The sequence below is a fragment of the Electrophorus electricus genome, chromosome 17 (assembly GCF_041902795.1).
Source record: "Electrophorus electricus isolate QZ-2024a chromosome 17, ASM4190279v1, whole genome shotgun sequence".
In the NCBI taxonomy this organism is placed as follows: Eukaryota; Metazoa; Chordata; class Actinopteri; order Gymnotiformes; family Gymnotidae; genus Electrophorus; species Electrophorus electricus.
Genome location: NC_137513.1, coordinates 9,562,635 through 9,575,000, shown reverse-complemented (window position 1 = coordinate 9,575,000; position 12,366 = coordinate 9,562,635). Strand labels below are relative to the sequence as shown.

Sequence of the window (12,366 nt, the reverse complement as noted above, 5' to 3'; positions counted from 1 at the left end):
TACTAACATACTGTCCATCACGCATACAACCATACACACACACACACACACACCCCTCTACCTACTAACATACTGTCCATCACGCATACAACCATACACACACACACACACACACACACACCTCTACCTACTAACATACTGTCCATCACGCATACAACCATACACACCCCTCTACCTACTAACATACTGTCCATCACGCATACAACCATACACATAAAGACTGCAGTTCCCTCCAAACAGTCAACAAAAAAGGGCCTCAAAAATATATTTCCCCCCTTTCAAAAGAAGCTCCACAACCACTGTCATACACACACTGGATCTCGCAGCTGTGCACATCCACGCAAGCGCACATGCACTTATTCAACACTCTAGTTGCCCAAATTCCACTATTGGTCCTGATGGTATTACTATAGCAACAACTCGGCTTCTCTGTTTACCATTCTTCACTCTATTAATCTATCAAACTTGCTCTCTGTCTTTCTCTGTCTCTTCCTCTCAAGCCCTCCATCACTCCCTTTCTCAGTGTAGGGTAAGGGGGCGGGGTTTGTGGAGTTAGGCGGGCAGGCGGAGGCAGCTAATTGGCTAATGTAGATTAATGGGCCGGGTTTGGATGGACACAGGTGGAAGACTGCGCAGGGTATGGCCGGCCGCGTGTGGCATGCACAGCTGCTGCTGATCTTGGGGTTCAGCTACGTAACTCGATTACAGAACAGAAACCTCCCTCTCCTCTGTCACTCCCTCTCTCCTTGACATCGTGTTTCTTCGCCGGCTGTCGTCTTCTCCCCTCCCTCTCTCTCTCTCTTTCCGCGTACTCTCGTCTCTCCCGTCCCTCCCTGTGTCGTATCTTTCATTTTTATCTTCTAATCATTTATTTATTTTCTTACACCCTCTAGCGTGTGCCGTGCGGTGGACGAGCGCGGCCCATACGGCTCCCCGGACAGGAGAACATGAGTTAGAACACAATAACACCCACCCCCACCCCCCATAAACGCACTATATTACACTGCTTATCGATCGATTAGCACTCCGACACTGGGAGCTGAAAGGGAGATTGTGTGTGTCACCTCCTGACATATGATAGACTCCTAACTATCTGAATATTAACACTGCAGAGCACTCTACTATACATTTAACTTTTTGAGTTAAAGAAACCGTATGTGTGAGTGGTAGAGAGCAAGACAGACAGACAGACAGACACTTGGTGTGGAAGCTTGCAGACCAGACCGTCTCCTTCAAACTGATTTGATAAATGGCCAGTTATGGTGGTGGCAAATTGTCCTGAAAGCAATTTGAAGCCCAGTGCAGTGACCGTTAAAGCAGCAGAATATTGATCCTTTCCAACTAATATAGTGAATATATCAGCCAGGAGCTGCCTCTACACACACACACACCACTCTGAACTGTTATCAAAAGAGAGACAGAGAGAGCGAGTAAGATAAAGCTGCAGAGAGGAACAGGATGTCTCTGTGTGTGTGTGTGTGTGTGTGTGTGTGTGTGTGTGTGTGTGTGTGAGATTTAGTACATCCTAAAATAAGTATATGTCATTCATACACACCATGTGAGTTCTGCCTTGTGACAGATTATATTAGAGACACACACATACACACATGCAAACACACACAGAGGAAACTGTAGATTGATCTTGGTTTAACTCTTAGGGACTAAAAGTTATTGAAGGCGATTATCCTCCTTAATGTCATTACCAGACCTTTGTCTTTCCAGACAAAGAGAACACACGCAAGCTTAATACCAAATTGAACTGTGTGTGTGTGTGTGTGTGTGTGTGTGTGTGTGTGTGTGTGTGTGTGTGTGTGTGTGTGTGTGTGTGTGTGTGTGTGTGTGTGTGTGTGTGTGTGTGTGTGTTTGACTCCAGTTTCATGCCATTAGCAAAAGAATGTTGAGTGTATTTGTTATTAAATGTACGGATGACCATTTGGGCGTGCACAAAATGTGTGAAACGTTCTTACCCTACAACTACTATGTATTCATTAAGCAATTTGGCCGTAGTGTTGAATGTGTACTTTTATTTAACATTAGTTTATCCTTAATTATGTTGATAGTGATTGCTTAATTGCCCTTTTATTCTTCTGTCCTTGAGGAGTGTCTAATTGGCTAATTAGACCTCATTTGAATATTGATGTAGGATCATCTAATTTAACCTTGGTGTGTGTGTGTGCGCGTGCATCTGCGTCCATGTGTGTCTGTCAGACGTCTTTGAATTATCGTGTCTCCTTCCGGAGCGAAGGACAAATGTAGCAGAGAGGGATACAGATACCTGGGTCAGAGCGAGTCGGAGGGACTGCTGATTGCCCCTTCACGAGCACTTCTACTAAATTACATTCATATCTTCTCTCTCCTGCTTCCAAAGCCAGGAACTCTCCCTGAGGCCTGCGGCCCAAACAGACTTGCCATCAAAGGCACTTCTGCAGATGGCCACACTGCACCTCACTGTATTTAGCTGACAGAGGGGTAGTAAGGCATTTACCCCGGGGTTCAGTTTAGCCTGATGGGCTTGAGGGATTTGGATGCAGGACTTGAGTTTCCTGCGTCCCCAGGCACGCTTTCATATTGGTGTTTTTCCAAACGTCCATAATTCCTCAGGTCCAATCAGTTCTGGAGTGTTTGGTTCAGGTATATTTCAGTGGTGCTTTTACAGTAGATAGTAGGGTGATGGTGGCAGTGAAAATCCCTCCATGGCTATAAGAATGTATATACACACACACACACACACACAGGAACAAAGTCTCAAAAAAGGAATCCACCTATTCGCTCTCCATACTTTCTCTCTCTGTCTTGCCACTTTTCTCTGGCTTGAGGTTGTTGAGGGGACTGTGTGTGTGTGTGTCCGTCCTGAGGGAGTGTCCCTCACACTCACTCTGTGTAATAAAGTTGAGAGAGAATGGCTCAGTCAGTGGTGCACATCCTGAAATATGGCTGTTGTGGAGTGTCAAGGGAGACACGCGAGCACACAGAGAGAGAGCACTGCTGAAATACGGCTGCTGCACGTCGTCAGGGGAGAAGGGAGAAGGCACGGCCCTCGGCTACTCAAGATTCATCTTTATGACAAATGACAGGGCACTAACACACACACAACACACAGCACACTCTCATGTGCTCAAAGTACAATTACTCCTATTCTCATACAATACACTCCTCTCGTTCCTTCACGTCATCGCGCAAAAACAATCACGGCTCTCTGTGACTCGATATCTCCTTTCTTCTCTCTACTTCCTGTCTCTCTCTAACTCACTCACACTCTCTCTCTCTGTCCCTCTTCGGTTTCAAAGTCATCCACTTGTAGAGGGTGAGGTGCTGAGTCTGAACTGTAATAGGTTTTCTGAGTGGGAGACAGTGTACATAGAGGAGGGGGAGTGGCCTTGTGTTTGTTTAAACTACTTACTGTGTGTGTGTGTGTGTGTGTGTGTGTGTGTGTGTGTGTGTGTGTGTGTGTAAAACCACCCAGCCTTCCTGAGCTTAAGCATGTACCATCATTCATATCTAATGTGGAATTTGTGGTTTGGTGGAAAGTTTCTGGTGTGTGTTTTGAGTGCGACCGCCTCTCTCATGGTGCGCTCCCGTTGTGTTGTGTACCAAAAAGATTTCGCTCCAGGCCATGCTTATGCGCGCACACACTCTTCAGAGCAGAGCTAAGTATGATGGGATATGATGGATATGTTTCAGTTTGAGGTGTGTCTAGCTTTTTCAGCACCCAGACTTGAGTAAGCGCACTCCATTCAAACACACATGCACACTCTCACGCACCCGTTCACCCACACACACGCGCGTGCACACACGCAAATGCACTCCTCCTCAACCCCCTTACCAAACAAAAAACACAAAAAAAACCACCCCAATCTGCTCACTCGCCTTTATCTATCTATCTATTTATTTATTTCCAGCTCTCTCTCTCTCTCTCTCTCTCTCTCTCTCTCTCTCGCTCTCTCTCTGTAACACACACGGGCAGTTGCCGCGGCGACGGTGCGTTATCGTAGCCCTTGTTCCTGAGGCCCCACTGCTGGATCTATGCTAACACAATTTGCTGGCTGCAGCATGGAGCAGGCTAATGGAATTAGCGTCGAGCTAATGGCCGACCAGAGAGAGGCAGGGCGGAGAGGAGAGGATGAGGGCAGCACTGGCAGATGTGAGCGAGCGTGTGTGTGTCTGTGTGTTTTCAGCACACATTTTGCCAGTTGGCCTTCATCACAGGTCTAAAAAACCTATTGTGATGCTGCTAAAAGGTAGTGAGAGAACTGCAGGTTCTGTGAAGTCTGTGTTGCATCAGTACAGCAGTGTCTGTGGCAGCGGGAGTCACGGGCTCACAGACTGGCATCTTTCATTTCTTCTGCTTTTTAAAATGCTTTTTGAAATGGTAGCTTTGTTTTGAAAAATTCAGTTGTCTTTTGAGCATCTCTTGCTATTCTTCAGTACCATTTTTCTCTCTCTGTATAGCTATCAGGAGGAAAGAGAACGGGTGGTACGATGAAGAGCATCCCCTGGTCTTCCTCTTCCTTGGCTCTTCTGGAATCGGTAACTTCGTTATTCTGTCCCTCCATATCTCCATCTCGCTCCCCAAACCCCCCGGAGCGTCATGTTTCTTAACTTTCTTAAGACATGAAAGTTCAAATGAATCATTCCTGAGGTTACGTGCAGCTGAGAACTAGAAGACTCTATTCAAAAGTCTGTTCAGATCCCATTTTCTTCTCTGGCTAACATGATTCCGAGCTTGGGTGTGGGGGGAGAGGCCGGCGTTCTGCCCAAGCCTGAGCTTTGCGCTGGTCTACGATTGGCTGTTCACACAGTCCAGCAGGGAAAAAATCTCAGTTATGGCCAAACGTACCTGGACTAGAAAGGTGAACTTTCACTGGGAATTAGAATAATTTTTGATGACATGCTCATTTGGACCCCACACTCTTATGCCCACTACCAGCACACCATCTCACACACACACACAGTGAGTTGTTTGTTTGATGGGCATGAGGAGATTGATGTAGACCACTAAGTTGCTCATATTGCTGTTATATAGCCTGCAGCTCCTTTGACCACCGGCATCAATATTCAGCAGCCTGCAACCACGTCTCCGACCCCCCCCCCCCCCTGCTTACCATATATGTATATTAAAATTCATAAGAGCGATATTTTACCCGGAGAGCGATGCAGAGTTCGGGAGTGGGAGAGAGAATTGATGAGAGAGCTGAGAGGAGATGGAGGGGAAAATGACTGGTGTGAGTAGGACTGGGAGAGATGAAGGACTCTCCCAGCAGGCAGGTCTGTGGTGTCAGTCAACCTCCCCTCGGGGAGGCAGGTCTGTGGTGTCAGTCAACCTCCCCTCGGGGAGGCAGGTCTGTGGTGTCAGTCAACCTCCCCTCGGGGAGGCAGGTCTGTGGTGTCAGACCTTGTTATTAGCAAGGTCTATATTGTTAATAAGGTCAAAGCTACTAATAAAGTTTGTGCTATTACTGAAGTCTGTGTTACTAGAGAGGTCTATGTTATTAGGGAGGTCAGTATTAATTATGAAGTCAGCGTTCTTAATGAGGTCTACGCTTCTAACGAGGTTTGTTATTAATAAGGTCTGTGCTATTAATGAAGTCTGTTACTAGCGGGGTCTGTTATTTGGGAGGTCAGTATTAATTAATTATGAAATCTGTGCTATTAATGAGGTCTGTGATACTATCAAGGTCCATGTTATTAATGCAGTCAGTGTTATTAATGAGGTCTTGTTATGGCAGATGCATTATTGTCGCAGCTTCCTTTTTGTTAAAAACATAAATGTATTCTGGGTCCCGTGTTTGCAAAAAAGCCACAGGCGAAGGTGAAGACAATTACAGCGTCAGATTCGGCTTTACTGTCTGGAGTTACCGAGGAGTCTCTGATGACATAAAGGGCAGTTCCCCTCAAATGATGCTGGGCTTGACTAGGATCTCACCGCCATAACGGAAGCAGCGTAAGAGTGACTGACTGTTGTGTGCTTGTGTCTGCAGGTAAAACGGAGCTGGCCAAACAGGTGGCGCGCTACATGCACAAAGACATCAAGAAGGTCTGTACCAGCAGTTCATGACATCCAGTAGAGTGGCAAAGTTTGTGAATCCCTTGTTCAGTACTGAGGTGGTTGGGGGTTGGTTGTTTGTTTGTTTGTTTGTTTGTTTGTTTGGGGGGGTTGCTTTTTATTTTTTGTTCTCTAGTGAAAATCTCCATCTGAAAGAACTAGTTTTTTATCTGACAGAGTTTGTATTTAAAAACAAAATAAAAATGCTTAGTGGTGCAAAATGAGTCACCCCCAGTCAGGGAAACCTATAAAACCATCTAAGACAGATCTGAGCTCTGTCAGTCCACTGAGGCAAATCATTTACAAACGTCAAGCATTTAACGTGACAGTAACCCTGCCATGAGTTCTGAAGATATACCAGAAGGTTCTTGAACAGAAGCTGTTACGAAACTAAAGGGGGGCTGGATGTAGGTCCAGCAAGGGGTGACTTGGGAGGTTTGGCCAAGTCCAAGCCCTGAGTTGGATCCAGTTAGGATGGTGTGCAGGGCCTGAAGCCGGTGGTTCATGCCAAACCGCTCCCACCCCAGCTGGGTGTTCTCTCTCCTAAGTTCTCTCAGAAGCAGTAAGCAAACATCATTTAGGATAGATGTCAGACTCATTAGTGGCTATAGGAGGCCTTTACTCCAGGTTTGCTGCTAGTGCAGGTGCCACAAGCTATAGACTGCAGGAGTTCACATATTTTTTTTTGCACACAACATTTTTTTGTTTCGGTAACCACTTTTGTTAAATACACATATTATATATACCATTTTTTCCCCCTTTGTGTGGAGTATAATTTTCTTTATATCAGGTTTTGATGACCATTTTATAAATTAATTTTATTGTCTTATGCAAATGCAATGACCATCTCTTCAGGGTTCACAAACTTTCAAGCAACTCTGTATGCTTTTTTTTTTTTGTTAGTTTCCTTCATATACAGACAGTTGTTATATAATAATTGTTTTATTTAACAGGGTTTCATAAGAATGGACATGTCTGAATTTCAGGAAAAACACGAGGTAATGCGCGCACACATTTTAGAAATTCCTCTCGGTGCTGCAGCAGTGCAGTAGCTGGTTAGCTTGGTTAGCAAGGCTTGGGGCACCAGTCATGTCAGCCATTCTGCTGCCCTTTGCTTCTGCAGGTTTACAGGTGATGTCCTCATTTTAAAGGCATTGTTATTGGCGACCTCCTACCCGAGCTGTCGTTCCTAAGCTGTTTAGCTGTGCTCCAGTTCACTGCTCTTGGGCCTTAACTCAAAACGCACACACGCCCCACACAGGAATGGTACCATGGGGATGAGCGAATGGGTTGTGGGAAGGCGTAGATTGAGGGGCACGTGTGTGCACGTGCCCGTGAGAGTGAGCAAATGGTATGGGTGTGCATGCGCATGTGTGTAAAAATAAATATTCTGGAATGATGGGAACAAGGTTTGGCCAAATCAGTGTGTGGTACAAGTTAAATCACAGATCAAACTATTTGTGACTGATTTACTTCGGTAACTCCCCCCACTCGCACTGAAACAACATTTGTGCTCTCTCTCCCGCCCCAACAGGTAGCCAAGTTCATCGGATCCCCCCCGGGCTACGTCGGCCATGAGGAGGGTGGGCAGCTCACTAAACAGCTGAAGCAGTGTCCGAACGCGGTGGTTCTCTTCGATGAGGTGGATAAGGCCCACCCGGACGTGCTCACCATCATGCTGCAGCTCTTCGACGAGGTCCGACAGGCAGTGGGCAACGCACCTTCACCACGAGTGATCCGAGCGAACGGCATCCGTGGCGCAAAAGCCAATAATGTGACAACGATTAGCAAAGGACCGTGCAGCCCTGTTCAAGAATGCGCTACGTTAAAGAAAGCTGCACATTCCGAATTTCCTTTTAATGTGTTTCTTTAAAAAAAAAAAAATTAAAAAGCGCAATTATCTTTCATTTACATGGTTCTTTATAGCGTAACAGTAAAATGTACGCCCACTTTAATACAACCTCTAATGGCTAGGGCCGTCTGACGGACGGAAAAGGCAAGACCATCGAGTGCAAGGACGCCATCTTCATCATGACGTCCAATGTTGCAAGTGATGAAATTGCCCATCATGCACTGCAGCTGAGACAGGAAGCTCAAGAACAGAGTCGCCGGCGCATGGCTGACAACCTGGGTAAGGTGACACATACGTGCGCTCGCTCTCATTTAAAAAAAACGGTCCAGTCTGCCTCTTCAGACACAAGGCTCATAATATTCCCAATGTATGCTCTATAATGGTCATAAGGTGGATATAAATAACTGAGTTTGGTATGTTGCAGATGACGTTCAGAAGGGTGAGAAAGTAACGATCTCCAAAAAGTTTAAAGATGATGTGATTCGCCCAATTCTGAAGGTAGCAAGCCATGTATACATTCACACCTGCACTCCTCCTACTTACCCAGCATGCCTCGTAGTGGAACCTTGTGCAGCTACCAATTGGTGTGTTTGGTCCCAACAGGCCCATTTCAGGCGGGACGAGTTTCTAGGGCGAATAAACGAAATTGTTTATTTTCTTCCTTTCTGCCATTCTGAACTAATTCAGCTGGTGAGCAAAGAGCTCAACTACTGGGCCAAAAAGGTACGTGTGTGTGTGTGTGTGTGTGTGTGTGTGGTGTGTGTGTGTGTGTGTGTGTGTGCGTACAGAAAAGACAGTTAAACAGAGTGTTAATCTCTACTGTACACACAGAAGCATTTCTCTTGATGCTGTTGACAAGGCTGAAGCCTAGGAAAATACAAACACACACACACTCAGAAGGAATCAATAACAGCTTGACGACCATAATCGTGTTAGTGAGGTTAACATGTGGGCCATTCATAAATATTTAAATATTAATAAAGCTTCATTTCTGTCAGGCCAGCCCTGCAGGCACCAAAAAAACATGGTCAGAAGCATTTTCTGGGTGGGTTTGTGACTGTGTACACGCACACTTGCGTCAATATTAATATTATTATTCAGATGTTTGAAATATGTGTTCGTCTGTTTTTTTTTTTTTATTTGTATCATGAAATCGTTTTAGTATTAGTGTGAGCATGAACAAATCTTTTAAATGGTGTAGTTGGTTATACAAAGAAAAGCTCCCTTTTCTTCCTTTATGAAATAACCCCCCTCATCAAAGGCTTTCTGCCGGAAGCATTTCAAGTGCTCTATATGATCTTTCATTGCCACTTCACCACAGTGCACTAGTGCACTAGAACTTAGTTCTGCACATAAGCCAGTTGATGAGTAGAAAGACGCTGTGGCAGTCCCACATCGCACTCTAACGTACCCCCCATCCCTACTTGCCCCTTGCGTTTGACCCACAGGCAAAGCAAAGGCACAACATCACCCTGCTGTGGGAGCGGCCCGTGTTGGAGCTGCTGGCCCACGGCTACAACCTCCACTACGGCGCCCGCTCCATCAAACACGAGGTACGGCCCATGCCCGGGTGAGACAGCAGCGACCAGCAGAGAAGCGATTGACATTGTAACGGTGGTCTTACTGAACCGTGTGGGGTAATACCAGTTCATAGGCTGGGAAGGTCTGGTAATTCATTGTTCTGAATTGTTTTTTGATGATCGCCGGGCACACCCGACACAAAAATTAAACTCCCTAACTTAATTGCGTTTTCTGTGTGGAATTGCTGCTGCCTCACTTATTTAATAGGATTTTCAGTCACAGAGTAGAAAGGCTAACCCCATGGCTGCGGTTCGATAAATCATCAGTCGTCTTTCCTCACCTGTGGCCAGGTGGAGCGTCGGGTGGTGAACCAGCTGGCCGCCGCGTACGAGCAGGAGCTCCTCCCCGACGGCTGCACCCTTCGCCTGACCGTGGACGGAGAGGTTCAGCCTGGGAAGGAAGGGGGCGTGATCCCTAGCCTCCGCTTAGAACTGGTGGGCAAAGACAGTAAAGCCCGGAAGCTGGACATCCGTCCACCACTCAACCCGGAGGAAGTGACCTATGCCCACTGAATATCCATGTGGGGTGGTCAGATCCATGTTCGCAGGTCAGAACTGTGGTTGGTTACTGGCCGACGGGACCATGGCAATAAGTAAGACAACGTTGACTAATGTGTAATATTTCAACATTTTTTTTATTTTATTTTTTTTTTAAGTACACAATTAGTTATATTTATGACACAGCTAATTAATAATTAATATTGTGTACACTACCAAATCCTGAAAGTTCAGTTCTAGAACAGCAGTGGCAATGAATGGAGAAATTGTTTGGCTGATTATTTTGGGAGGCCAACTTGAGGTATTTGAAGAAAAATAAATGTTTTTGCAATTCATGCATGGTTGCTGTCTAATAAATAAAAGCATGTTGTACTCCTATAGCTTTATCAGGTTCTGTCTGTTGCATCAAAAATCAGTCAACTTTAAAGTTGGAACATTATTTTAAAAAGGTCCTACTGTTTATAATTTTTACATGGGTCATAATGTGGTAATGTGCTTTAGCTTAATCTCAAAGGTAGCAATAGAAAAATATGCAATTGAATATCACTCCAAATGACAGGCTGTTGAGTCTATATTGCTATTACACTACACAACAAATAGAGAAGAACTGTTTCATTCATCTGGGAATGGCTTTATTAATCACCAGCAACACACATTTCAACCAATTTTAGCCGTTTCTTTAAAGACTTTTGTGAGGTAATGTCTGTAATGCAGTCACCAATACAATACAGATTACAAATCCATTCCAAAATTTAAATAATCTGTAATAAGAGCCATTGAAACTAAGACATTGATTGAAGTACTAAAAGGGTGAAGGAAACTAGGAATTGTCAGAATAACTGCTACAGAAATAACAATGCTTTGCCATATGTATAAATGGAAAGATTGTAGATGTTTATATTCTGTGCAGGTTGTGTAAGAAATTCATGTTTACATTTCATTGTTTTTATTTGCTTTAAAAACTTTATTTAAAAGAACGGGGCCATAGCAGAGGTCAGCACTGACATTGTGAAGTCTCGTAAAATGTCCTTTGCTATAAGAAAACAGCACAGCATTTATTAAAGCTTTTTTAATGCTTCGGTCAGTTTCCTTAAACCAGAATTAAATCTTAAAACCTAATATAGTTACATGTAAATTGGCCAGTTCTATTGGATAGTTTATAGGGGTCAAACAGTAATGAGAAAGAAGTCTAAATCAGTAATGGATCTCTCTCCAGGTTGGTGGTGTGCTTACTCTTTGCTATGACAAACATGCAGAACGAGGTCTCAAGTGAAGTTGTTTTAGCTTTTTGCCTAAATTATATTGACTCAGTGTCCTAATCCCATTGTGAACAATTTTAAATGTTTTGAGTTATGAAGAAGGGATGAGTCCCTTTTACATATGACTGCAAATATTTTAATTATATACTACATGTTTTCATTTCTGTATACAAATATTTAATTAAATTGATAAGTGCATCTAATTAGCCATCTTAGTATGTATTTCTGTGGTATTTAATTAAGACAGTGGAATGAGGCATTCTCTGCAGGTTGCTATGGACACAGGCAAAACAGAAACATGCTGCAGAAATTTGTGTGTGTGTGCAGTTTAAAGGAGATGAACAGAAGAAGACATGTAAAAGAGCAGGCAGAATGCAAGAGGTACATTCCTCCACTTCACAGCATCCATCCATACACATGTAGAGCATCCATCTATTCCAGCAGGGAGTGAATTAGCATTGCAAAAAACAGAGGCAGCATGCAGCCCTCTATACACACACACACACAGCATTGTACTGACGGCCTGGACCCCCCACTACACACATGCACACACACACACACACAGTCTTCCTCCTCTGTGTTTATCAGAATTTTTTTTTTCTTCAGCATTTCACTGATGACGCTTCTAATTTTCAGAATTCAGAAAAATACTTGTAATAATAAGTAGAGGACCAAATTATTAGATGAAGACAGCATAAGGAGGAAGTTTACTGATTGAAACGTGCCGAGATAGACAGCAAGAAGAAAGGAATATTGGATGACGTGCTGAAGTCAATTTGCCAAAGAGGGCGGTATAGGCACTTAAGTGTTACTGTGAGAATATTGTCTCTCGTAAAAGTGAGTTAAATTCGGTTAGTCAGAGACAGAAAGTGTTTCATTTCCATGGAGGTTTGGAAGAACTGTTTCTCTTGTGCTCGCTCTCTCGCGCTTCCTTTTCACTATTTTTTTTTTTCGCATGATGGACCATTTTTCGCGTGATCAATTGAACCTAAAAGAAGTTCCCCAATATCGTTTTCTCTCTCATTCTGAATGACACGGGGCTGCTTTTCCAAATAACTGCGCGCACGCCAACTCGGCCGCCGATCAATTTACGCAGCCGCTGCGCACGTTAGCGCGAGCGTCTAGAGTTCCTCC

At 44.4% G+C, this 12,366-nt stretch overlaps 1 protein-coding gene across 2 annotated transcripts in view; it reads left to right on the top strand.

Moving 5' to 3' along the window:
* Positions 1-11,435, top strand: part of clpb (ClpB family mitochondrial disaggregase) — a 34,079-nt gene extending 22,644 nt beyond the window's left edge. Inside the window, exons 8-16 of one of the 2 annotated variants that reach the window (XM_027016833.3) lie at positions 4,450-4,527; positions 5,979-6,034; positions 6,997-7,041; positions 7,578-7,739; positions 8,018-8,174; positions 8,320-8,393; positions 8,499-8,618; positions 9,344-9,448; positions 9,767-11,435. In XM_027016833.3, coding sequence (XP_026872634.2) covers positions 4,450-4,527; positions 5,979-6,034; positions 6,997-7,041; positions 7,578-7,739; positions 8,018-8,174; positions 8,320-8,393; positions 8,499-8,618; positions 9,344-9,448; positions 9,767-9,988 — 1,019 coding nt within the window. In that variant the 3' untranslated portion in view covers positions 9,989-11,435. The remainder of the gene's footprint in view (positions 1-4,449; positions 4,528-5,978; positions 6,035-6,996; positions 7,042-7,577; positions 7,740-8,017; positions 8,175-8,319; positions 8,394-8,498; positions 8,619-9,343; positions 9,449-9,766) is intronic. The other variant, XM_081699774.1, reaches the window with a different exon arrangement.
* Positions 11,436-12,366: the final 931 nt, after the last annotated feature.